This window comes from Halyomorpha halys, unplaced genomic scaffold (assembly GCF_000696795.3).
Source record: "Halyomorpha halys isolate HHAL.00 unplaced genomic scaffold, Hhal_1.1 Scaffold1036.1, whole genome shotgun sequence".
In the NCBI taxonomy this organism is placed as follows: Eukaryota; Metazoa; Arthropoda; class Insecta; order Hemiptera; family Pentatomidae; genus Halyomorpha; species Halyomorpha halys.
In genome coordinates, this window is record NW_027109566.1 from 484,690 (window position 1) to 511,984 (window position 27,295).

The following is a 27,295-nucleotide window of genomic DNA, read 5'->3' on the forward strand; positions in this document are numbered from 1 at the left end:
GTCATGCGGCACCAGTGGTGTAATGGGGTAGAAACGCGTGGGAAAGGCGTTCCCACTCTGCTTAAAAACCTACTAGAGTGATTATTATAGCAGTAAATTATTTAAATTGTATTGGGCAAGTTATAATGCTACTTGCTTACTTTTTTTACATTTTATTGCTGAACCTTAAAACCTTATACCCATTGCACTGTTTGATTATACCCTGATATTAAGGCTAAACGTTGGTGAGCACTTCAGAAACCATCTTGTAAAGAGGTGAGGGATATTCTGGATTGAAGTTAGTCACTTCTCAGAAGATGGTGAGCGTTCCCACAGTGTAAAATTTAGGACTACACCGATGTGCGGCACGTCGTCCTCCATCAATGGGTCTCAATCAGGTTGGTGATTATATCGTCTGTCATCCGGGGTACATGGCTTGCTCATCTATATTAGCCCGCTTATATGACCCTATGGAATGAAAACTCGACCCTCCCACACTGGCGAGTATAAGTTGGTTATCTTTAGGATGCCCTCCGTATGTTAGAAATAATCAAGTAGGGAAAAAAATAAATCCTGTAGTAGGCCTATTTATTTTTTCTGCACTCATGTTATCCATTTATTGAATAATCACTGGCCTCTAAGTTCGTCACAATACTTAGCGTTCCAGTATCAAGAGGTCCTCCACAGTTATTGTCCAGGTCTTGGATCCGTATGTCAAAACCCCTCTGGCTAGGTATTTTGTAGAAGATTTTACCACGTTGGATCACTAATTGAATTCGGATGTGCTCCCTTAATCCATGTTATATTAGCTACAGTTGGCAACCGAAATACTCTTGCTTACTTCTACATTTATCCATTCATCATTAGTTATACATCCGGGAACCAATTTTTCATACTGTATAACTCGTGAAAATGTCTTTACGATTAAATCATTTATAAACAGAATTACCGAAAACCTACATAAAATCGATAATTTATTTTGTATGTTGCACACAACCTCATACTGAATGTAGGTAAACTTTGTATTAATATTGAAAGTAATAAAAAAAAAACTTTAGAATTAAATATCATCAAATTCCATCGACTTCATTCGCTAAAGTGTGCGCAAACACAATTTCTTTGACATACCTTTGTTTCGAAGACGGGTTATTCTGGTTGACTTAAAATTGGAGGAATTAGTGTGTAAATAGTCTTGTATTAATTTGTTCTGACTCCATCAATAACTTTTATTAAAAACGTAGAGATTCCATTTGGTAAGTATGGTAGAGGTAGAGGGTGCAAGAGATGGTATGATACGCCCTATCACACGTCTCTCGATTCAATTCAATCTTGTTACAATTGGATTATTTTTGTGTGATTTCAAGTCTAATTGCTTCCAGACGCCACGAATTAATGTAGTGGTCATAAGAAACATGAATACCGTAGAAACGAGATTTTTACTGAAATAAAAGTAGAAAAAGGAACGGTATAAATAGAAATTATATCTCACATCGCAACGTTTCATCTTCAAACTGTGATCAGTGAACAAACTACACGATGTTGCCTACATTTGGTGTAAACGTGCCTACCAAAAGTTTTGTTGCTAATATTTATTTTTAACATTTGCTGCTAACATTTATTGCCGAAATTTTTTGTCTTCTTTGTATATAGCTTTTACCGCAAAAGTGGCTCAAAATGGAGTGATTTCTGTATAAATATGTTTTTGATAAAAAATTACTATTAGTTACATATCCTTGTTTTCAAAGGATACCAATAATGGTTAAACCTCATTTGATATATATTTACAGTTTACAATGGCAACTTCATATTTGAAAATAACTTTAACGTTACAATTTCATTCTTCCACAATCGGTACGGGTTCGGTCGGGACAAGCTTCCCTCCTGTTGGGAGAAACAATAACTTCTTGAATACATGCATTTTCCATTTTGATATATTATAAAAATATAACCTTGGTACGTGAGATTTAAGTGGTTTTAAACATGTTAACAGAGGTCAACTGTTCAATACCTAACATCCGTACCTACCCTGAAGAAGTTTATGACTCGTCACATATTTGTAATGCTTCAAAATAACCTTTTTACCAAAGAGGTTAAAATTAGTAAACTCCATTGATCAACTTCTTCACGTTAAGTACGGGTATACAAATTATTAATGAACACAAATTTTGTGGAAGTACATGCATCACATTTAAATATATTCTTAAAGAGTAATTTAATATAAATGAAACAAAGAAACTTACGGCTAATTTCAGAGTGAATCAATGGTTCTTCTTGTACAGCTCTAGGTGTAGGGTCTGCCCAAACAGAAGAATATTATATACATATACTGCTAAGAAGAAATATTTTTTGATATATACAAGCAGGGAGCATTGCATCAGCTATTGGTAGATTTCGAGAAGAATAAATGGGATCATGATTTTATTGCTGTATGATGATATAACATTGCCACTGACAGTGATCTTGTATCAATGCATAATTGTGTTGATTTATAGTTCAAAATTAATTTTTAATCTTTCCATATCCATTTACTTTACACAACATTAAATCATCCTCCCAACTAATCTTCACAAAGTCTTCAGCAGGCACTATTAATTAGAATATACCCATAAGAAAAGCTTAAGTACCTAAACAGAAGTGTATCATACCTTGCACTAATTCTTTTTTATCAGAGACCTCGGGCCTCGGAGAGCCCCTTCGTCCAAAGTAACTGGCCTGACGTAAAGCATTCAATGTAGATTGGTGTGGTTTCTTCACAGCGAAATGTTTGTGTGCTTCTGGTGTGGTCACCAACGCTGTCACAGGAATATCCTCAATGACAATATCCCCTGAGATCGTCTGCGTCCAAAATGTCCTCTTGTTCCTTTTGGCGTATTCGAGAGCTCGCTCTTCATTTTCACTACGCTTCAGCCGTTCTCCGTGTTCTATAAACCAAGAGTGTAGTATTATATCGTCTATTGTGGGCCTCTTCTTGCAATCAGGTTCCAGCAAAATGTTGACAAAGTCGATGCAGTCCTGAGTCAGATGAGGCATGATTTTTATCCTGAACTTAAAGGATTTCTTCTTCTGCAATTTGTAGAGTCTTTTCGGTGGTAGGTCTGGAAAAGGCATCGATTTATTTAGTCCTACGAAGACTACGACCCCTAAAGCCCACATATCCGAACCTTTGGGGTCGTAAGGTTTAGCTCGTAAAATCTCTGGAGCAGAATAAGGCAATGATCCGCAGTATGTCGAACTGAGTGCCTGAAAGATGATGAAAATCATTCGATTATGAATAAGTTATTTATTTTTAAAAGACTAAATAGTTAATAACTTAAAAAAAAGTAATTGTAATACTTTGGAGTTGTAATACACCAAAAAATGAAATAACCATTTGATACCAGTTTCAATCGATGTATTCTATGGATCGATGTATTCTATGTATCGATGCTATCAATGTATTAAAATGTTTTATCAACGACTCCATTTTGTAATTAGTGATGACTATTGATGACATGGGATATATATGAATAAAATAAACCTGGATAAAATACTTTAAAAAATTTATGCAGACCATCTTAGTTTCAAATATACATTTCTAATAATATTGTTGGTGTTAGGTTAGATATACTTTTATAGCTGATTGACTCAACTATCGCAACCTCCGCTTAAAATGAAGGTGGTCACCGTACAGGACAAAGGAACGTATTTTGAGAACTGAAAATACAAGCACTTTCAAACAGATTCATCCAGGTTTTTGACGTCTGCCAAATCTTTCTTGAACAATGTTGTTAATCTTGGCACACGCAATCTCCTAGTCTTTTCAGCCATCCAGTTGGAACCAATATTTACTTGAAATTTGGACCTGTGGTTTGTGATAGTCTTATCACAACAAAATTAATTCTTGCCAAGGTTATGTGTACATTATCCCCGAAGTTAGACTACAACAAAGAATACTAATAATGATGTAGTAAACAAACAACATGCATTTAAATGACACACGATGTTTATTTTAGGAATGCAAAGGACTATTTTAAACAGCACTCTCAAGCCTTTAGATATCGAATAGTGACTTCGTGTTTTGGTGTATAACAGGTCAGTAGCAGCTGTCTGAAAGAGCTAGGAAAATTTAAAATAAAAGCGATTTTAGATTACTCTTTTCCCAGTTTTATCCACCATGAAGCGGGAGAAACCGAAATCGGCTAATTTGATGTTGTAGTTTTTTGTTATTAAAATATTTTCACACTTCAAGTCTCTGTGAGCAATTTCTAGAGTATGTAGATATTCCAGCGCTAAAACTAACTGGAAAGTCCAACATTTCATAACCATTTCTGGCACTTCGCCATTTCCTAAGACGTAATCCAGAAGATCACCTAGTTCGGCCACCCTAAAATTAAAACTTCGTCAAAAGAATATTGTTTCAATGTAACTAAAACTTCCATTTAATAATAACTATAACCTCATGAATATTAAAAACTTATCTCCATGGACACCTTTAAAGATACAATAAATGTGAACAATGTTGGGATGCTCCAGTTTCTGAAGAATGTCCAGTTCTCTTGGAAGAAACTTGGCAACTATCTCTTTAGGAGCATGTTGGGTGTGAATGATCTTGCAAGCCATCTGAATTTTATGCGTTCCTTCACTATGGTTAACCAAGTACACTTTTCCAGTGGCTCCTTCTCCTATCCATTCGGAATTTATTAGTACTTAAAAATAAATACATAAAGTAAATATATTATCATTTTAATATAAGTTTCACTTTAATTTCATTCTAGTCCATACATAAAATAAAAAAGTAGAGGAAAACTATTGGCGAATATTGTTTTCAAATGGTTTACATATTTACCAATCAACTTTAAGAAGTCGTATTTCTGTTCCAGCATTACCATTTCTTCTGACGGCGTAAGGCCCAAGTCCATGGAAGTGTTGACTTCTGGCATCTTGAACGAAATGAAGACCTAGTGAAATATATGTATAAGTATTCTTTATCAAACATGCTTAGAGAAGCAAAGTAGGAATGGTTGTTCCTGGCGTTCAACAAACCGGCCATTCTGCTGAAACTAAAGGTATAGTTTAAATTTTTAAGTTCAGATTTCTTAACTTTTGTTTCCATTGTAAAGGGTGTGGTTGCTTTGCGTGAAGGTTGGGATGCGTGAAAATTAAAATAATTATATGAATAAAAATAATCTAAGCGTGCTTGGATCTTCATTTCACTTCAGAGCACCACCTATATTCATGTTCATTTATTCAATAAAATGTACATAATTTTATCATGTTATATATAAACATGTTAAGAATATTATAAATGTAAATATGTTGAATTAATAAATAAAGTTACCAAAAAGAATTTACCGTATCTCAAAAAGAAAAAGGTTCTTACAGGCATTGCCTCCCACCGGCCTTTGTATTGTCAGTAGAATCAATACCCCACTGATGGTACTAAAACAACTTTTAAAGCTTAAGCTTTGTTAACTGTTCTTGCCCATCTATATTAGAACGACGTAATTCATGGACAAGAAGAATGATAAACTTCGAATAAATGTCTCAGATAAAGTGTGAACTAAAATATATATATTAACAGAATCAATTTTTTTAATTCTTTATTTACCATATTTCAGTCATGATATATACATTTCAGTACTGCTCACCAACGCCTCTAAAAATTGGTCAAGGTAAAGAAATATGAGTAAGAATCAAGCCGTTGTTTGTTTATTGATGTAGGTCATGACTTTATTTCCGGTACAGAAATACTGCAAAAAAAAAAACAACGATTCGGACTAGCAGACCGTTCCTCACGACTCCGGAAGCTCCCCCGACTTCACCATTACTACTTCCAAGCTGAGATGGACAAAAATTAGCTATAGATGAATCTAATAAACCCTTATTCATGAATGAATAATTGATAAATAAATATCGTATCCATTATAATTTTAGCTATTAGTTTTATAGTTTATCAACTCTGCTTCCAAGGAACATGGGGTGTCTGGACTGGTCATTCATTTGCTTCTAGGGAAGTACTTTATCATTTACTAAATTAAGTTAGTTACAAAATAATCTACTAAGAACGAACAGTTAGCTATCTCGTTTGTGATATTATAATAGAATCTGCTGGGAGCTAATCTTAGAATATATATTTCTAATGAATCAATTAGGAATACTATTTCTTACTTTGATTACTCCTTATGTTTTGGACTGATGAGTGGTGGAGGGGGAACATATGTCCTTCTCAATGCTTTCTTCTTGCTCTTTCCCAGCATGTTGCTAGCGAGACGCAGTATCCAGATGTTCTCAATCTAAATTAACTATCTTTATAATTATCTTTTTTTAATAACATGATATGATGTGGAAAAAATTCATTTTTTTGATCACATTCAAGACAAAGTCCAACCAGTTATATGAAGATAAGCTGAATGAATAAATGGAATATCATGTAATTTTTGCAGATCAATTTTTAATATCTTTCAAAGTATCCACGGTGGGATATTTAAGAAAAAGAGCATTTTTTCACCATTTTTGTCGTCATGAGAACTTTCCCAGTATTCGTAGTTCAAAAAATTTTTTAATGTATTTAATGTGCACACAGAATTCAAAAATATTGAACACGGCACCCATGCATTCAACACTTTGGATGTACAACTACAACTGGCATTAGTAACAAGTTAATAAATTGCATATGAGAAATGATCCTGAATACGATTTGATCAATGCAGTAATATTTAGTTTAACATGTTAAAGTGTGTTAAATGGAAAATATTTCCTACTTTTAGCATGTTAAAACAGTATAACATAAGGGGTATTCATGATGTTGTGTTAAATGTAAAATGTTTTACCATGTTAAATGTTATAAGTTTAGGATTATGAGCAGCCTTATTTAAAGCCATATTAAATGCTAAATGTATAGGAGCTCCTAGTGGATTTTTTGAGTAGCTTGTTTTATACCCTTTCCTTCCAAAACTTCATGTTATTGTTTAGTTCTAAGTTTTCCCTAAAGTAGTTTATTACAACATGTCTAAATTGAGTGAAAAGTAGAAGTTGTGTAAAAGTTTGGCTACTGAGTGCCTTGTCGATCTTTTAACTTGTGAGGAAGAGAATCAAGTTGAGCTAATTGAAAACTGTCATTACATTATTATTATTATTGTCATCCATTGCGTTATTAGTTATAATAACATCCAAAACAATACTAACACAATCAAAACACAAACTACTAGCAAGTACTATCCTAACACGAAAACAATAAAATGGTGACGAGCTCAGCTGGTTTGTTGCGTGACGTCATTCTCCATTTGACAGACCTAGTAACAGATTCTCAACCATGTTATATGTTTTATCATTTTAACTTGGAAAAAGAAGGAAATATTTCTCCATTTAACACGCTTAAACATGTTAAACTAAAGATCATGAATATCCCTATGGATGAAAGTCTGTTAGTAGGTCTGCTAAATGGAGAATGACGTCACGCAACAGACCAGCTGAGCTCCACACAATTTTGTCTGTTGTCGTTATGATAGGTTAGGTGCTCGTAGTTCGTGTTGTTTTTGTCTTGGACGTTTTTTAAACACTAGTAAATTAATGAATAAAAATAATAATAAAGTAATGAAAAATAAAAACTAATTGAGGAAAAAAAGGAACAAGTAAGGTGAAGGAAAGACGATGTGAGTAATCTCGTAAAGATTAAAAGGTAAGAAAACAAGTTGCTCATTAAATATACCTACCTGGAGCTCCTCTGCATTTAACATATAACATGAACTTTATGCTGGAATTGCTGTACTGATAACATTTAGCATGTTAAAACTATTTATATTTATCATAATACCATGAATATCCCTCATATATGAAAACGGAGTCCAACTCTAACGCATTTATAAAAGATATTGCCATATCATTTATGCCTAGTATCACCCGTAGAAGGCTAAACCGAAATTAGGTAGAGGGCATTAGAAATGAGAAGAGCCAGTTCTCAATACTTGTAAGGAAAGGATGGTGGAAGGATGTTGCTGTAACAACTCAAAAAATATTTATTGACCAAGCAGGAGATAGTGTTGGAGCCCTCAAGGGCCTTAGAATGATCCACTAAGTGTCAGTCTACACAAATATACTTTGGACCCACATAATCTTTGTTCAGCTTGTGATGGAACGCCACTGGAGGATTGTTTCCATTTTTTGACAAATTGCCCCGCCTATCATGAGAACCAAATCCGATACATGGCGATAACTAAGCAATATTAGCAGAAATCAGTTGTATGGATTTCTGCCTGTACCCTCAGGATAGGATCTTAAACTTCTTTTTACAGGAAACTATACGTCGATTTCGACTATTACAGCACTTACTAGACAAACGGTCTAAACTTCCATCACATTACAAAAGACTGATCTACATGACTGTAATAAGGCTAATCGGAACATATGGCTTTGGGGCTCCACTAAACCTTCGAATTCCTCTCGTATTCAATCCTTACAATCCAAAATCCTTCGTAAAATCCTCAATGCTCCTTACTTTATCACAAATAAAATCATAGATAAAGGCCTTAATGTTCCCTATGTAACCGATCTAGCCCGAACACTCAAACCACCTAGTTTCTAACCTTGCATCCTCTTCCATTCCTGACAATCCTCCGAGGCGCCTGAAAAGCAGATGGGCATGAGACCTACTAATGTAAAACGTTATTAGAGTGCTGCCAATGGGTAGTTTCTCTTCACGCCTGTAACGCTCCAATTTAACCGAGATCAGATTTACTAAATGTATTATAATGTACAGTTGTAAATAGCAATAAATAAATATTTAAAAAAAAAAATCTTTTTATATATGTTACAGAAAACCTTTTGCTTAGAGCTGGATACTTATCGCCCCAATAGGATTTATAGTTTTTTTTTTTATCAAATATGAAGTGAAGTTTTTGTTTTATTATTTTATTCTGATGTATATTGTTTGTTATTAGTTTACATAAACGATCTTAAATTTGCCATTTTTGTAAAATTACTATAATGGATTATTTATTTTATGTGTTTTACAGGCTAACTCTATTTAAATAAATTATTATTATTATTATCCGTGCAGGAATATAATATGATTGTACCCTAAAATATAACCAAGATTAAACATGCACACCCTTTACTGTTCCAATACGTTAATAATAGATTTACACTAATTTTAATTACATCTTGTATAATCAATGATGTTTAGTACAAAATATTTATATATATCTCTTTGGCTCTTGGGAAAAAACTAAACTATTTGGGCGGGTTACATAAACCTATTCCTAACAACTGTTATTCGTTAATGATAGAAGGTCAATATATAAGAATATACCCAGTCAATGAAATGTCAATTTGCATTACAGCAGATTACTCTTGACTGAACGAAATGAAACAAATTCATTTAGGGAGCACTAGATCTCCTTGGTCATTGATAAACGGAGTGAATAATTAACATCTGTTAAGGTAAAAAATATTTCTTACCTGCTTCTTTACACGTCATTTTCTGTATCAATGGGAAATTATTCAAATAAACGATAATTGTTTAACTTAAATTTTGGAGAAAGTATTGTGTTTCAACATATGATTTACTGACAAGTGGACCATGATAGCTCACTCAAAAGATTTTCAGGATTCTAATATTCAGCCTACATTTTATCGATTATGTTGAGAAATTGGTTAATAAGGGATCTGACTCATCATTTTTCTTTTTACATCATAAAGTAGTTTGATCAGCCACTGATGATTTACTTCATGGAACTTGTAACCTACGCACTCACTGTTGGTATGAAACTTTCAGGTTCAAGGAACAATTTCCACTTTAATTATATATTTATAAAAGTATTATTGTGAAAACTATGTTTTTTTATAGCCTTTCGTAAAAACATTCTGTAAGAATTAGAATAAAATAAAGAAGATGCACTTCCTTAGGTTTAAGCTTTCTTTAGCAGACCTACACTCCATATTCAATCACATGGTCTAAAATTGTATAACCTGTACAAATTTGAATTGAGATAATAATTAAACCTAACATATTTGTAATGTATATCATAGCTGTGATAAAAGATTAGATGAAACAGATAACAACACACCGATCATTACTTATCATACAATCCTATGAAATAAGGATAATAAACTTAATACATCCACGGGACAATATCTCCATAGCAACTGCTTGGCGCTGGAGACCGATATACTCCTTGATTACCTTCGCTAGATGACACTGTTGTACGGTCGCTCGCCAGTCATAGATATTCTACAAGTCTTAGTCATGGATCATCTTCCCCCCAACTAAGCCCCGTGGTGTGCCTCTTCTCCTTGTCCGGTAGAGCCTTCCGTCGTGTGAATTTCTTGAAATACCATCTTACAGCATGCTGGCCACAGCAGTCTTCCTAGCTTAACGTGTCCCATTACATCTATAAACCCATAGAGATCGTAGATCTCTCTGTTCCTCCTCCAATTCTCACTAATCTTAACTGGCCTTAATATGCGGCGAAGCATCTTCAACTCCGTAGCCTCGTCTCCTTCTCTTCGGTACTTGTGAGGTTCAGTTCGCCAGGGCCATAGGTGAGAATAGGTCTGATGAGGGTCTTGTAGAAGAGACATCGGGGAATTGCTGAACTTCTCAGGCGTTTGCTGAGACGAAAATAATAACTGTTATCCTTCACAATTCGCTTGTCTCGAGAGAAATTTTGTTTCCCCAACTTATTAACTTATCTGTCCCTAAGCTTATTTTGTGTCCTATATCCTCAAGCACTCGTGAGAAAGAGAAATGTGAGGATCATTCTTGCTCGTGTTCTTGTATTCTCGCAGCTGACTCAAATGGAAATCAACAGATAGATCTTTTTGAGAGGAAGCTAAGATAGAAATAAAAGTCATGATACTAAATATAAGGAAAAACAAGAAGTTTGATATTGGTTCGGAGGAAGATCGTTCAAAAGAAATGCTAGATTGTAGTCATCACTGCAGGCGTAAAAGGCAGAATGACAGAAATGTTTCTTTACATTGTATAATAAATACACTGTTAGTCGCAAGTGTATTCTTCAGCTTTTTCGAGATACATTAATTTAATTGTATAATATTCTATTGGCGACTATTATAGAGTTATTAGAAACTAATTAGTTTTTAGTTATAATAATTATATTTCAACACGAATTAAAACAAGCAAACTTTCGGGAGCATGCGGGCACTTTTACATTTTGATGATAGTTTTGACTCATATTGGAACAAATTTAGTGGTTAACATTATCTGTTCAGCATAATAAGTTCTTAAGGTCTCAGGTATCTATTAACCAAATTTATAAAGCTCTGAGAACATAAATATACAATATAGTTTATTTTTTAATATACATCAATCGGTTTGAACTTGAGCTTGGAACGTGGTCCAGGAGTGAGTACGGGCGCGTTGTCCAAGATGATCTCCTCTTTGCCATCATCATTCGATGGGAGAATAGTAAAGTTGAGGAGCAAGAATATCACTGCCAACCTGATCTGGAGTGAAGCATATTTGTAACCTGCATAAAGAAATTCTGGCATTAACTAGTTATAGGTGAATTAACAAAACAATATATTGTTTGTTGTTGTTTAAAGATTTTACAGAAAAATTAACTTTTACCTATCATAGTAAATTAGCTTTCAATATTTTAAATGTTGATCAAGTTAAATTCTATAAATAACTATATAATCATAATTCACTATCTAAAATATAATATATGAGGATCATTTATTTATGATCTGTGTTGGATTCTGGGTTTCCTCTGCTATAGTATATTTAGATTTCAAGACATTGGCCCCAATTACCAACTTCCTATCCGTGTTCATCAGGCTCTGAAAAGCAATAAACGCAGGGCCATGCAGCCTCGGGTCTGGAGTGATACCAATTAGATTCCGGTTTGGACAAGTTTAATTTTATTTCTTGGCGGTCCCATGAAATGGAAACTCGACCATCTTATTTTGGTTAACCCTCTCCCGAATGTCAGAAATGACAAAAAAAAAAAAATAAATAAAAAGATCACTTTATCATCATACTTTACCACCTACGTTTAAGTAATCTGCATAGGCAGGGATCGTTACAGATCTGCTATTGTTCAAGTTATTTAGTAGAACTTAAATTAAATATCAAATACGTGTTACAAATCGATCTTGAGCTATCTACATGAAATATGCTCGTGATAATTTTTTTTAAATTGAATATATTGACTCTTCATAGAAATAATTTTCGTTTATAAATATATAATACTTAGCCGAAGTAAATATTAAACTTAAGCTTAGAGGTGATTTGATTGACTAACGTACCGACACATATTCTAGGCCCCTCTCCAAAAGGAAGGAAACTGTACTTAGGAATGGAATCCTTCTTCTCTTCGGAAAATCTCTCTGGTTCAAATTTTTCAGGATTCGGGAAGTACTCTGGATCCATGTGAAATTGCCCGACCGGGATGAAGACCCTGGTTCCTTTTGGTATCGGTGTATTTCTAATGACAGTATCCTCTGTGCAAGTACGGGAAAGCATACCAGTTTGATTGTGTATCCTCAGGCTTTCTGCATTAAAAAAAAACATAAATATTATTTAAACTATTTTAAATTTAAAACTATCGGGTGCTTGTAACCTTATTCAGCCTACAGTTTAGAGGTAAAGTGCTGTGTTGAGAACCGAAGTGAAATATTCCAATATTTTGCCAAAATTGTCCCTGAAGTGTCAAAAAAGCAGCATCATCTGTTGAAACGGCTTATCTCAAAATCAAAACGATAGAGCTCGATCCACTCCAGATCTCAACATTTCATATAGCTATAAAAAAATTTCAGTGGTTCTTCAAAAACCATTGATTTCTGTCAACGCACTGGGATCTTTTAAGAGCTAATGGACTGGGACCCCAGGTTGAAGGCTATCTGCGAGTAAGCTCCAGGATAAGTAAATTATAGTTTATTCCAAACACTTATCGTCTGTCTTTGTGACATATCCCTCATGGGTGGAGCCACAAAAGCCAATCAGAAGTGAGGAAGGGAATACTGACGCCCACCACCACAAATGGGAGTATAGTCTGATGGAGGTACCAGAAGGTTGAAGAAAGATAACACTTCGAGCAGGGCAAGGAAGGAGGATACACTGGTCCGTCCGCTTCATCTCGGCAACCAGTGTAATTTCCCGTCTCTCCCCGGCTCTAGTCCGTCCGCTTCATCTCGGCAACCAGTGTAATTTCCCGTCTCTCCCCGGCTCTAGTCCGTCCGCTTCATCTCGGCAACTAGAACTGCATCTAGCCTAATCAGCTTACTGGTCCGTCCGCTTCATCTCGGCAACTAGTAAGCTGGCTCCTATCTTGACAGTTCTAGTCCGTCCGCTTCATCTCGGCAACTAGTAAGCTGGCTCCTATCTTGACAGTTCTAGTCCGTCCGCTTCATCTCGGTAACTAGAACTGTTACTCTACCTCAGAATCTCTAGCCTAGACCTCCTCTACCTGCGTCAGTGTCCAGGGCTCATCCCCTGGCACGGCCTTCCTTTCTTACCTACAAATGGATACGCCTTGTCGTGGGCCTTCTGTAAAGAGTATATCAGGCTGGAGAAATCGCCCAAGACCAGACAACCCTGACAGAATAAATAAGTAAAGGGTTTTGATATTTACATTTAATTTAATTTAACATTAATAGATGATTAAGGAAGAAAACTTTAAAATAAGTGAAGCAGGTAAACTCCACATTGTTTCTCCTTCTTGATTTTTTAAAGGATAATTATAGACTAGTTCAAATAGTTAATTTAAAAATTTTTGACTATCATCGAACTGGCGGGAGAATTTTAAGTGGAAAAACAGAACTGAATATTCGAAAATCAGTTTGATGATTCTGTGTTAAGACAATTCTTACATTCTGTTTTCGATATACTTACCGTTAAACGCCATATTCAAATAATTAATGGAGCTGACTTTGTCGAGATCGAAATCTGTCGGACATTTTGAAATTGAAGAAATTTCTTTCCGTAATTTATCCTGGACGTGCTGATGGTTGGCCAAGTCGAGGAGGAAGAAGGCTAATTGGTTTGACGAAGTCTCTGTACTATCCACGTAGAATGTCAAGCAGTGCGCAGCCAATTCTAAGTTTGTGTAGGCTTAAATAAAGATAAATAATAAAATAAATACAAAAACACTATAAGTGTATGTAAATAATTTTGTATTTAATATTATAATGAAGTGTGAATTATTATGAATATATTTGGTATTTATGAACCTTGTTTATTCTCTTCTTTCAACTTTCGGTTCAGCTTGATAAGGTAGTTAATGAAGTCGTTCTTCGATACGTTTGAGCTGGATCTGTATTCTATCATTTTTTGAACGAATGATTTAAAAAATTCTTCAGCTTCTTCGGACAAAACCCTGAGAAAGATTACAAAAATATCGGTACGTTCTTGTGCAATCAAAAAGGATATATTTAGAATTTGTAAACAAGAGGAGCTTGTGTCCTATCTATTCAATTGGCTCATCAGAGTGGAGATTGTCCTTGTAGACGAGCGTCATCATTACAATCATGTTCATCACAGATCTCAGCATTTATCGTTTTAAAATAATTTGGATAAAGTTAACTCCACAATTAAACAATAACTTTAATCTATAAAATAATAATGTAAATTAATTTGCAAACGTAAACATAAGCAAGGTTTCAACTCGAACAATTGGCATTTCGTTAGTCCGTCTGTCTGTTGCATGTTTACGACCAAAACCGTTGATAGATTTTCTTCATATTTGGCAGAATGTTCCTTTAAGTCATGAAAAATGACTTATGGAAATTTCGTTTGTCCGTCTGTTATGGGTTGGGGTATATCGAGATTTTTTCTGACTATATGATTTTCAGCTTATAAAATAAAAACGCATAATAGAATCTTTAGAATCCCTCCTAGAGGCGAAAACGGTGTAATATAAGGCCTTGATGTAATGTAAGCAGTAAATTCATCGGTGGTGACTTGTTTTATATTTTTATTGAATTTTCCGTGTTTAATATAAAATTAAATATCATATATTTAAAGGATTGACCGTTTTTTTTTAAATTCTGAAAAAGATGGTGGGGGGGGGTGAGGTCAAAAGAAACAAAAAATAGTTAACTATATATATTTATATTATATTTACGCTCCATTTTGTAGAGCTTCAATCCCACCTGAATTCCCCATTTTTCATCTTTTAGTGTGTAATTTTTTTTTTTCTTATACCTACTTTTTTTTATTTTTACGTATTATTTCGCCTCCTGTTCTTTTTTTAACCCAATAGTAATGTAATAACGTAATATTTTTTTTATAGTATATTTACTTATCATTGTCATGTATCATCTTAGACTATAACTATTTTTATTTCTTCTTTTTGTTCATTTTTATTAAACCTACCTTGATTCATTATTATTATTATCCTACAATGTCAAAATATTTTAAGTTGTTTATATCTTTTTAGCCACGATGAAGCTCTATAAAGTTGGGCGAAACGTCGGGAAATAAATAGTTGTTAACTATTTTTTGTTATTTTTGGACCGCACTCTCAACCATCTTCTTTATAATAATTAATATCTCGCTTTATAGTGATATTTTATTGTACGTATGAGGTGGCCAATTGAGATACAAATTAAAATCCTAGCTGGAATTGAGACTTGAAATTTATTTTTTTTCTGTTAAAACTATATTGGACACAACAATACAATCTGACCTACAGAACAATTTTAAATTACAGTTATACAATTTTAGCAACGAGTAGTGGAATTAAATGAACAGTTGTATAATTTGTAAAATGGGGGCTAGAACCTCGAATTTCGTAAAATGTATGACGTCAGCATTGGCATCGATAGGTTTTTCAGTAGTGACGAGAATCGATAGTACTATCGCACTCTCGCCAACCCTACGATATGGACAGTTATAGTATTTAAACCACAAAAAGATATTGTGAAATTAGATTGTATGATAAGGTTTAAAGTTGGTTTTAATTAGGGAAACTATGGTTTTTGAAATTTTTTTATTCACGTTCTAATATCTATAAAATAGTAATAAAAATATAAAATCACCTTAGTTTGAGAAAGTTGGCAACCTTGGGAAATGAAAAGCGACAGAACATCGTAAACGGCGAAGGTTTGAATATGTTTTCTGAATTGGCATATTTGACAAAGTTGTTTTCCGGGTCGGTAAATGCACTGGGTTCTATGCCGAATCCGCACGAACATGAATTGTCTACCGTGTACAGAAAACAAAACTCCTTCGCCTAATTTACAATAATTGACATTTACAAGATAAATAATGGCATTATTAGAACGTATTATAATAATAGTATAATACCACAACTGGTTCTATTTTCTTTTCAGTCAAGTAGTTTACCATGTTTTGAGCTACCTTGTACATGATAGGAATGATCTCTTTGAACCTGACAGCAGTCATATTCGAAGCTTGAATACTTCGAAGCTCCTTCCATCTGAAATGTAATATAATTTTTATGAATAAGAATTGGTCCTGTTAGACCGAAAGTATATTGCCTATTCCCACAGGAAACAATTTGGAATTTGAGATAAAAAAAAAAAATTAATATGCTCCGGTCAGAAGGAAAGTAAATATACTCATTTGAGTTTTGTCATTTGAGGAACTACCTCGTCTTTATATTTTCCTTAACTGGGTTTCATATCCATATTTACTGGTGAGGCTTAACCATCATTCATTCCACGTAAAACATAACACGAAGTCAGACCTTATGTAAACCTTAAAGTTAAAAATAAGTAGAATCTGTGTAAAATTATGACTTAAAGTTAATGTCTTGGAACAGTTTTTTTTTTTTAGTTTAAGAACTCTTATCCGAAGTTAATTTTTTTGAAGATGAGGTAGTAATCCGATTTTTTTTTCCGATCCCTCTAAAACAGAAAAACAATTAATTAGTGAATGCTTTATTATGTGAAAAAGGAATAAATCATATTGGGTATTACCTTTTACTACCTTTGGTATTTTAAGGTTACCTGTAGTGTTTATTTATTATTTGTGAATATGGCCATTCTAAATGGTCCTATTTTTAAACTCCGGAGGTGAGGGGCCTACTCATGTTGATTCGCATAGAGAAAATAAAAACATTAATTATTAAAGACAATAGATAATGATAAAATATTAATAACAGTCAGTGGTCGAAAAGAAGTGTGGGGGAGGAGAAGGGGGTGCATTAGAAGATGGAGTTATAAGGTGATGTTGAAAGTAATCCGATGGAGCGATGTCTGAACTATATGGTGGATGAGGAAGGAGTTCCAACCCATCAGGTTCTTTAGATTTTTCATTGACTCTACGGGAGAAAGTGTGACGAGGAGCATTATATTGTTGGAATAAAACTCCTTTTCGGTTGATTAAGGCAGGATAACGCTCTGACAACTTCGTGTGCAATCTTTCCAGTTGTTCGCAGTAGAGTTCAGAATTCATAGAGCATCCATCAGGAACAAATCCTTGATGAATAACACATTAAAAATTCTATAAAACGCAAAACATGGATTTTTTTTTCAAAATGCCCCCTTGCAGTAACCGTAAAGCAGCAGTAGTTTGACCGCGATTTAGCCATTGCTCACGAGTATTGGGATTTTGCCAGTAACGCACTTGTTATCACAGGTGACAATCTCCTGGTAAAATCTTATACTAGAAGGCTTTTTCAATAAATTTTCACAAATTTCTAACCTCTTTGCTGATTGCTGAAGATTAAGTTAGTGAGGAACCAGACTACTGCTCTATAATATAAAGATAGTAGACTAACAGTATCTTTCGACACACCACAATCCCTAGCAAGTTCGCGAGTACTTGTGAACGGATTTGACTCAACAGCTTCCTGCAGAACATTATTAATATCCATTAATGATCACCCGAAGCCCTTTTTCCTTTCCAATGTCGTATCTCCACTACTAAATTTTTTAAAACCAATGCTGTGCAGTGCGTTGGTCAAGGACACCTTCCCCTTCATATTTCATAATTTCATGAGTTGCTTCAGCGACTGTAAATTTTTTTTCTAGAAATGCCTTAAAATTCCGTAGGACACTGTCATGTTTCTTCTTTCAAACTAATAATGCCGCTTTTTTTTAAGAAGTCGGATGGGATTAAACAAGCTTAGAGAATGCTCTAAAGGGATTATTAAGTATTGATAAGTATTAAATAGGATTACAATATTTACAGACCTTTAAAATCTTGAATTTAATATAACGGTCATTTTTTTTTTATATACCCATTAGAATGAGACGTCTAAATTGCTCAGAAATAAAAAAAAGAGAATATGGTAAAAAAAAAAAATTGTTAATCTCCTGCTGCTGAACCGTGGTCAAAAGAACCGAGTATGTATAGCTGTCGGAACATTAAAGTAGTCTTAGTAGCTGTCGGAACATTAAAGTAGTCTTAGTAGCTGTCGGAACATTAAAGTCTTATAAAGCAACAGAAACTGAAAATATTCCGAGCGAACTAGTCAAGGTGCACTGTGAAGCTGGAGTTCCAAAAGTACGAGTTCTAAAGTTCTCGTACACCTTTTAGTTTAAAAGATCTGGAACAATTTCACCTTAACCCACATTGGTAATCGGGTTAAGGTGAAATTGTTCAACGGGTGATTAAATTTTTTCAAAACGTCAAATATTACAGAAAAAGTTAGAATACAAAGGTGGTAATTTCTCAGCTTTATAAAGATTTCAAAAAGGCTTACGATTCTATTGACCGCCAGAATCTGTATAATACTTCAAATTGAACAGGGAATAACAGTGCGGTTTGTAAATCTAGTACGGATGTTCATGACCGAGACTTATTTATTTAATTTAGCAATAGAATACGTTATTGGTAACGTAATGCATTTCCAAAAGGTTTAACTTTAGGTGGTAAAATATCCGTACAAAGATTTGGTATTACTGGTACAAGGCAACTAAAAACTAAATACAATTCCAGTGAGGAATTAGGTCTCGAAATAAATACGGATAAAACTTAGCATATGGTTAGCAGTAGAAGCAAGTGAATATCGGTGATTTAGATATAGTAGGAAATAATTTTGAATAGGTTGAGAAGTTTAAGTTTTAAGATTCCACGGTAGCTAGAAATAAGCTTAATTATGAGGAAATAAAAGCAAAGTCAAAGCCGAGAAATGCTTGTTATATTTCGAATTCGAAATCGCTTAGCTCGCACCTTCGGTTCAAAAAACTTAAAAGTTAGAATTTACAAAACTATTATTTTTCCTCCTGTTCTTTATGGATGCAAAACTTAGCCTATTACACTAAGGGAAGAACAGTGCATTAAGGTTGTCTAAAAATAAAGTATTACGTAAAATATTCGGTACGAAAAGGGATGCGTCGGAGATCTTAAATATAATTCAGGCCATAGCATTGCGGAGGATAAGAATCTACTGGTAAACTGAAGCGTAAGTGTGAGGATTGCATCAAGATTGATCTGGTAGATTTTGGTTTGGATGGGGGTCATTGGGTAGATGTGTGAAGCCAGTTGATATCGGTATCGAACCTTTGGGTTCGCTAAGATTATTATTATAAACTGAGAAAAGGGTATGGTACTCACTTTTCCATTCCTTTGGTAAAGAAAGGGTTAGGTGCAAATAGAGGGTCGACTTCCTCCTTCGCCTCCATAGCGGTGTCGTGAAACTTATTGAAGTCTTTCACAATCACAGTTTTGACTAATTCTGGATCAGTCACGAGTAGCATTGGGGAGAACAGTGTGTAAAATCCAACTAGGCCTTCGCTTTTATACTTCCTAAAATAGAATAATTATTGTATACATACCTTAAAATATAATACGAAGTAAAATGTTTACCTGTAAAGATCTTCAAAGCGATCCTGAGAGTGTTGGTTCTTGATAATCTTATTGAGCATTTGGCGAGTAAATTCGAATTTAACATTGAAGACATTCCTCCTATCCCAGAAGCCGAACAGCCAGGAGTACGACAGGCAGAATATAACTACCAGCACCACTATACCCTCTACCAACATCCTCCCTGATTATCTTAAGGCTGATCCTGAAAGGAGTGCTTCGGTGAGATGTATTATTTGTGTGTAACAGAAGTTAAATATTATTTGAATTCATAAATCGAAATATTCAAAAGAGAAGGATTCTAAATATAATTGTTTATTATTTAATGTTGAATGTTTTATTCATGAATAACATAAATAGATCGTTCATGAATAAACAATATAAGCCTGGAGAGGTCAAAACTTGAGGTATAATAGAGGGTGTATGTTTTCAGGGTGAGTGATGCCAGAAGGCGGGTCTATTCCTTTCGTAGGCGTGGCAGCAGGACTTATTTGACAATTGAGTTGCTGTCGCACCCCATATGCCAAAATTGCATGGGCCGGTGGATTAAACAGTTGAGTATAACTCAAAACCTGATCAATTTTGTTTTTGATATTGGTTTTCTGAATTAATTTTAATTCTCAGTCACTTTCTTGTTGTAAACATTAAATATTCTAAAGTACTAAAACTAAAATAATGTTTAATGTTTTTAATTTTTTTTAATAAACAGCTTTTTCCGTTATATCTGAAACAGTTATTTATTTGTATCAAACTTTATATTTTAATGTTTTTATTAAAAGAAACTAATTTTTATTAACTATTCCTAGAAAACACTAATTGAAAAGTTGACCAAATTAATATAATATTGTGTCCACTCCTTATTGTTTAGAACTGTAAACATATTTTAAGATCCTTAATATAAAAACTGAAAGAAGTCTGGACAGAACAGAGAAAGATGCTCGAATTTCTCGAGAACTGCTCAGTGGATTTTCAATATAGATATACCAAATTTTCGATTAAAGGAACGGTTTTACAGATAATAGCATGAACTTGGATTTGTTTAGAAACGAGATAAAAGAGAGGATACATGTAGCGTAGAGATGCTTTATTCCCTGAATAAAGGCTTACTGGGGAAGGAAGATATTTCAAAATATACTGAATAGCTAGTGTATAAAAACATATTTCTCTCGATACTGACCTGTAAAATTGAATCTTGGATTACGATCAAACTACTCGTGTCACATCCGAAGAATGGAAATGGGGCACCTTAGAAAGATTACATGAAAGACGAGAGTAGACTGCGTTAGGAACACTATCATCACAACATAAGAGCTCTCGAGAAAATACTAGAAGAATGAATAGGAACTTATCCTTTCAAACCATATATACAATGAGATCGATATTTGTACTGAACCCCATATCTCTGAACAAACATAACTTTTATGTAACGATGATAGATAGAATTATAAGCTTTAAGACAGTTCGATAACATTCTTAACCTCAATTAACCGAACACTGACTCAATAAGGCAGTTCCATTCAGAATTCCATTCACCATACCTCGGTGTGGAAAAAGAGCTCCAATCAAGCTTTCGCTCGCAAAAATCCGTTTTCATTCACTGAAAAAAGAATATTCCATGAAAGTATACATTAAAGTATAAATACTAGATTTCTGTTTTAGTCTGATGATATGTATCAACAATGGTTCCAAAGAGCGACCACTCAGAAGAGGTTTTTGTATAGATCGATGTTACAGCGGAGACATCATGAGTGGAGAGAAACAGGGTCCAACGGTCGCCTCTGAGATTGTTCAAAAGCTGGGCTACTTGAACATCTCAGTCAATGCAGCCAAAACGGACTGTGTTGTGTTCGCGCACACAGCGCACAAGAGATCAAGACTGCCGAAGACTCTCCATGTGAATAATACGGTGAGCTCACCTTCCAACTCTATCGTATAATTGGGTGTACAGCTAGACCGTCATCTTAAGCTTTCTGCCCATTTATATCAGAAGGCGAGAACAGTAAGACGAAAGTCATATCGTCTCAACCACCTCCTCACTTCTCCGGCTCTCTCATTGAGATTGAAGCTGCAGATATACAAAAGTATTCTGAGACCAGCACTACTATATGGGGCACCATTGTTTACCCACATATCAGATGGAACCCAGCGCCTTCTTCAAACTTTTCAGGATTCGATGTTGAGGAAAGTCGTACGTACAACATCGTGGAGGAGGAAGAGACCACCGTAGCTGCATCAATTGTTCGAGCTGCCAACTGTACCGGAGTTCATCAAGCGATGACACATCAAATTTTTCGATTCACTTCAGTACTGTACGAATCCGTTATTCAACACGTTAACACCTGCCCCCCCCCCTCCGGTGCGTTGGCAACACACTACGTAAGGTCACGTAGTATTAGGATTAAGTTTTTATTAGATTTAAGTTTGTTAAATTCAGAAATAATGTGTGCCCCAACACATTATACACTTCTATTAATACTGACAACAAAAATAATATACTCCAAAATACTCCTTAGAATGTAGATGTTCTACAGTAAAAGGAGAAAGTACATTGTTTATAAACACGCCATAAAAATTTTGTAGGGGTTTTGAAAAAAAAAAATAAATAAATAAAAAGAGCATCCCCAACAAATGGAAAACCAGCGGAAAAATAATAAGATGAGAAATTTTACCATGATATCAACAGCAGTTGACGATCGTCCAAACCAAGAACTAGATGCAATAAAGATTGTAGAGGAATCTCATCAGAAACCGAATGCATGTCAGAACAATGGCGGAACTACTTTTATATCTCGTTTTGCCAGATATGTTGGTCTGGCGGGAGGAGAGAGACAGTGTGTGTACATCCCAGATATTTTATGGTGTCAGAGCTCGCAGTGCAATGATTTGGCTAGTTAATTGGGTTCCTAATACAATTTTCATCTTGTTGGTCTTCAAGAGAGCAGCAATTACGTTTTTGAGGTCGGGTGACATCCTTCTTACCTTTAGGGGGTTTACAATGTGCTTATGACCAACTTTGTCAAAAGCGCCTGATACGCCAAGAAACACAACCGCGCAGGATTGATCCTTTTTCTTATTTATAATTATGGTAATGATTCTAGTGCTGACGTTTGTTTCTTAATTCGTGATCGATAACTTTGATTGATAACCTTCTCAATGATCCGACGCACAATAGAGTAAATTGTTATAAATATCCAAGAAGAAAGGTTTTATCTTGCAGACCAAGAGGTTCCAAAGAATAACCCACTCTTAGCATGATCTCTTATAATATAATGTATGTTAAGTTTTTACACAAAACGTAAGTTTATCCAATGGTTGTTTGGAATATAATAGCTTTTATGTGGAATTTTAAAGCTGGAACAGATTTTGTTTTAGTTTAGTGATCCCAGACCCAATGTTTGTTTTTTGTCTAAATGGTTATTGTTTTGAAAATTAATAATTAATAATAAAATATATTAGATATTGCACATTGTGATTATGTGGCATATGTATTGATTAAGTTGTTTTCAGTAGTGTGAACTCGGTTTTTAAAAGATGGTTCAGGTTACGAGTGCTCCTGTTGAGCCCTTTCTCTAGGATTATTTTGATTAAAATTGAAATGGGAAAATTGATTACCTGTGTTTAGTTTCAGAAAAGAGGTTTCTGTTGAATAAGGGTAATTTCGCATGTTCAAATACATATTACACGTCCTCCTATTTCAGCCATTGCCGAGTGTGGATATGAACTGGGTCAGCTATTGTAGGGTGAGCGAATCGTTGAGAACTGCGCATCGCAGCGCGGAGTCGACGCAAAGCCAGACTTCGTCCCGCGGAATCACGCCAAGACTACTTTGTTCAAGGAATAAATTTTTGAATGTTTTTTCGACCCTTAAAGCAGTTGTTTTATTTTCTCTTATTCCTCTCGATACACTCCTATGTAAAAACCCAACAATAAACTTGATGATGTATCATCAAAATATTTTAAATACTTCTCCTAGCCTCGGCGTGTATGTGTCCATTGATGTTAACTTGCTCGCTTTTCTTCATTGCTTCTATGTCTAAGAACATCAAATCAAAATCGGGGCGCATTTTTCATAATTCGGACGTTAGGTACCTTAGGTTCTCTTCTTTGAATAGGCGTATAAAAAGGCTTTCCAGTTTAATGAGCATTGCTTAGGAGCATTGAAATTCATAATATTTTGAACTACTGTTTTCCTCCAATTGAAATAGTTACATTGTGCTATCTCATACTGGTATTATTCATCTAATATCTGTCTAATATTTTTTTCTCATTCTCATATTTAGAATTTAATAGAGGAATCTCAGTTAATATTGTTAAGCGATTCGGCGTTAATATTATTAAGAAAATTTAGAACATCGTCTAATGTTTTGTCCAGTCCACAGAGTTGATTTTTTCCCCTTGTGAATCTCTAGAAAGCAGCATACCATTTAGTAATTTTCATTGACACCCTCCGTCCCATCCTCTACAGTTTTATTATTCTTTTAGTTCTTAAGTACTTGCCTACCCGTGATCCAAGACTTCTATCAGACTTGAAAGTTCATTTGACAAACTTTTTCATTGGTTTCTGGTGGATTATCTTGTTTTTCCTATTCTGTATCAGCTGTCCTGCGTATCAGTGAGATAATGTTTTACCCAAACTTTATTTCCCCTCATCGGGGAACTTTGTTTGCTACTCATGGGGGCAGTCACACATGACAAAGGCCACCACTGCTTTCTGAATAGGACCTCACGATCTCAGAACCCAGACTGCCAATTATATTTCTATTATCTTTGAATTTTGTGGATTCAAATTCATATTTTATAGTTCCATCAACCTTTTATAATTAATTTGTGAGGCACATAGTATAGAACATATATACCACACAATAGAATTATAATCAATAAATATGCCAATTAATAAAAGTCAATTCGTTGAAATTACATACAAAGCTTAAAAATATATAAATAAGCTAAAAACAACAATGAGGTTAGAAATTGGTTAAAGATATTAAGACAAATAATTAAAAACATGTAGAAATATCATTAAAAGAAAATTATGTACAAATAAGTTAAAAACATGAAATTGGTTAAAAATATAAAGTCATTTAATTAAAAACAAGTATAAATATTAGTAAAAATACATATAAGAAAAAAGAAAACCGAATGTTGTTTGTATAAATAAGTATATGCGTGCCTCCAGTATATAGTTATTTTCATACTACTGTAAAAGAGAATAAACCTCCAGAAAAAAGAAAAACAAAACAAAAAGCACTAATTGAATAGATTAATAAATCAATACTTCATACAGCAATACTCGTGCACTATTACTCTTTTAATTCACACCAGTTATGTAGGAATTTATAACCAATAAAATACAATAAATTAAATAATAATCTTTAAAATCATAGAACATAAAGTTAACAGATAAACCATAACACATTTTTGTAATCAAGAAACATCCTATAACCTGTGGGGAAAAATAAATAAATGTGATTTTACTATGTAAGTATATAACAAATAATTATATAGTGGAAAGTCCCTATTACAAAAAATATGCAAATAAACCATAATTTTAATAACTACCTATAAGATTAGAAAAAAAAGTTTACTTAATTAATAATTTTTCTCTCCTAAGAAATATTTATTTTTATTTAAAAATATCTTCCACATTTATAACATTCTCAATGAACACATAATCAAGTGTAAAACACGCAAATAAATTTTATTATTTTCATACAAAATCAAAGGAACATTTGTTAACTTAAAACAAAACAGAAAACAAAGAAAACTATATTTTAAAATTTGCACGATAGTCGGATTTTTCTAAGGGTTATATCTCTATATATAACAATATCCAGGAAATAAAAATATTCATAAAACTTCTACCAATCTTACAATATCATTTTGTTGACGTTTCGAACTCACCGTCCATTTTCGAATCAGTATCAAATTTCAACATAAACTTTTTTTTTTTTTTTTTTCGGCCAAGACTCCCATTGGAGTCCTATACTGCCTAAGCATGGTTGGGGGTCAAAGTTCTTCATTTTGTGGGACCGCCACTCAATGAAAAAAGTCAACGTCCCAGGCCGGATTCGAACCGGCACCACCAATAGACATCAAATAGGTAAGACTGTGTCTTAACCACTGAGCTATAGGCGGGCCCAACATAAACTTATCAACAATTTAAATATTACTCCACTTACATTATTTTATTATCATACCAATATTATTTTTAAATTTAAAAAATATTACTATAATTGAAAACACCGTATATATTATAAAACAACTAAAACTATTTTGATATAGTAGGATAATATGATAATAAAAAGGTAAATTAAGGTAGGGTTAATACGGCGACTATATGTAAAGACAAATAAATAAATAATAAATAAAATCATACATAAGAGATGGGCTCCTCCAATAGCAGACGTCAGTAATCGGAGTAGATTGTTGACACTGACCTCGAGCCAGCTGAGACCTCAGTAGTGGGGTTGCAGTTTACAGGTCTGGTCACGTCTCGGTAATGTCCTCTTTCTTTCCTTCTAATTACTATTGAGGACTTTGGGCTGATCTGCATAAATCTTCAGAAATCATTTTCCAACCTCCTAGTCCTCCTAGCCAATTTTGAGTTTAATTCGATGAGAAAAACACTCATAAAAGACCAACGAAGACCTGATGTGTGAACAAATTATTTTCTGACAACTACACATTGCGGTAGTTAAATTTATTTATTTAATTTAATGTTTAACAAACATTAAAAAGAAAAATGGTGGATCGTTGATAGAGTGTGTGTAATGCATGTAATACATATTTATTATTAAATCCCATCAAATCACCTTTACCCTTCGTCGTAAACCTGCCGACTGCCTTACAGTATCCTTTAATAATGTTGCTCCTACCCCTGTCGAACAGATCCACTAACTTGGGCTGCAACTGAACAAACGGCTGACAATCTAATCCATTATTATAATAGTACAGTTATTTTATAATTACATTTTGTTTTTCCTCAAGGTAGTATCCTTGGTCCCATCCTCTACACCGTCTATACAGCTGAGATTCCAACCAATCCTAACACTATCCTGTGTGACACATGTGTGCTCGCTGTTAATAATAACCCATTAGTCGTATCCCAAAATCTCCAATCCCATATCACAGCCCTCGAAGAATGGTGTAATTGGAGGATTAAGATAAATTTCAACAAATCCCATCAAATCACCTTTACCCTCCGTCGTAAACCTACTGACTGCCCTAAAGTTTCATTTAATGATGTTACTCTTACCCCTGTCGAACAGATCCGCTACATTGGACTACATTTGGACAAACGATTAACCTGGAATCCTCACATCAGACTGAAAAGACAGGAAACTGCACGTCGATTTCGACTATTACAGCACTTACTAGACAAATGGTCGAAACCTCCAACACATTACAAAAGACTGATCTACATGACTGTAATAAGGCCAATCTGGACATATGGAGTTGAGCTTTGGGGCTCCACTAAACCTTCGAATTCAATCCAAAATCCTTAGTAAAATCCTCAATGCTCCTTACTTTGTCACAAATAAAATCATACATAAAGACCTTAATGTTCCCTATGTAACCGATCTAGCCCGAACCAGATATCAC

The 27,295-nt window shown here is 34.3% G+C and overlaps 2 protein-coding genes and 1 long non-coding RNA gene across 6 annotated transcripts; 1 reads left to right on the forward strand and 2 right to left on the reverse strand.

The window, feature by feature from the left end:
- Positions 1–1,738: 1,738 nt before the first annotated feature.
- Positions 1,739–4,910, reverse strand: LOC106688000 (testis-specific serine/threonine-protein kinase 3). Its single transcript, XM_014432253.3, has 6 exons — positions 4,805–4,910; positions 4,415–4,640; positions 4,111–4,342; positions 2,625–3,219; positions 2,220–2,273; positions 1,739–1,860 (listed from the first exon to the last, which is right to left on the reverse strand). Exons 1-6 carry the CDS (start codon positions 4,896–4,898, stop codon positions 1,814–1,816), a joined length of 1,248 nt encoding a protein of 415 aa, XP_014287739.1. The 5' UTR covers positions 4,899–4,910; the 3' UTR covers positions 1,739–1,813.
- Positions 4,908–20,244, forward strand: LOC136795853 (uncharacterized). Its single transcript, XR_010843532.1, has 2 exons — positions 4,908–5,024; positions 20,127–20,244. It is a non-coding gene; the product is annotated as an uncharacterized lncRNA (long non-coding RNA).
- On the reverse strand, positions 11,248–26,122 carry LOC106687999 (cytochrome P450 6j1). Of its 4 annotated transcripts, none has more exons than XM_014432250.2 (9): positions 26,070–26,122; positions 19,697–19,898; positions 19,445–19,636; positions 16,226–16,358; positions 15,958–16,151; positions 14,149–14,294; positions 13,811–14,029; positions 12,226–12,471; positions 11,248–11,444 (listed from the first exon to the last, which is right to left on the reverse strand). In XM_014432250.2, exons 2-9 carry the CDS (start codon positions 19,870–19,872, stop codon positions 11,272–11,274), a joined length of 1,479 nt encoding a protein of 492 aa, XP_014287736.1. In that variant the 5' UTR covers positions 19,873–19,898; positions 26,070–26,122; the 3' UTR covers positions 11,248–11,271. The 4 variants fall into 4 exon arrangements, with proteins under 4 accessions (XP_014287736.1, XP_014287735.1, XP_014287737.1 ...); XM_014432249.3 differs by lacking the exon at positions 26,070–26,122 and adding an exon at positions 23,306–23,427; XM_014432251.3 differs by lacking the exon at positions 26,070–26,122 and adding an exon at positions 20,871–20,990.
- Positions 26,123–27,295: the final 1,173 nt, after the last annotated feature.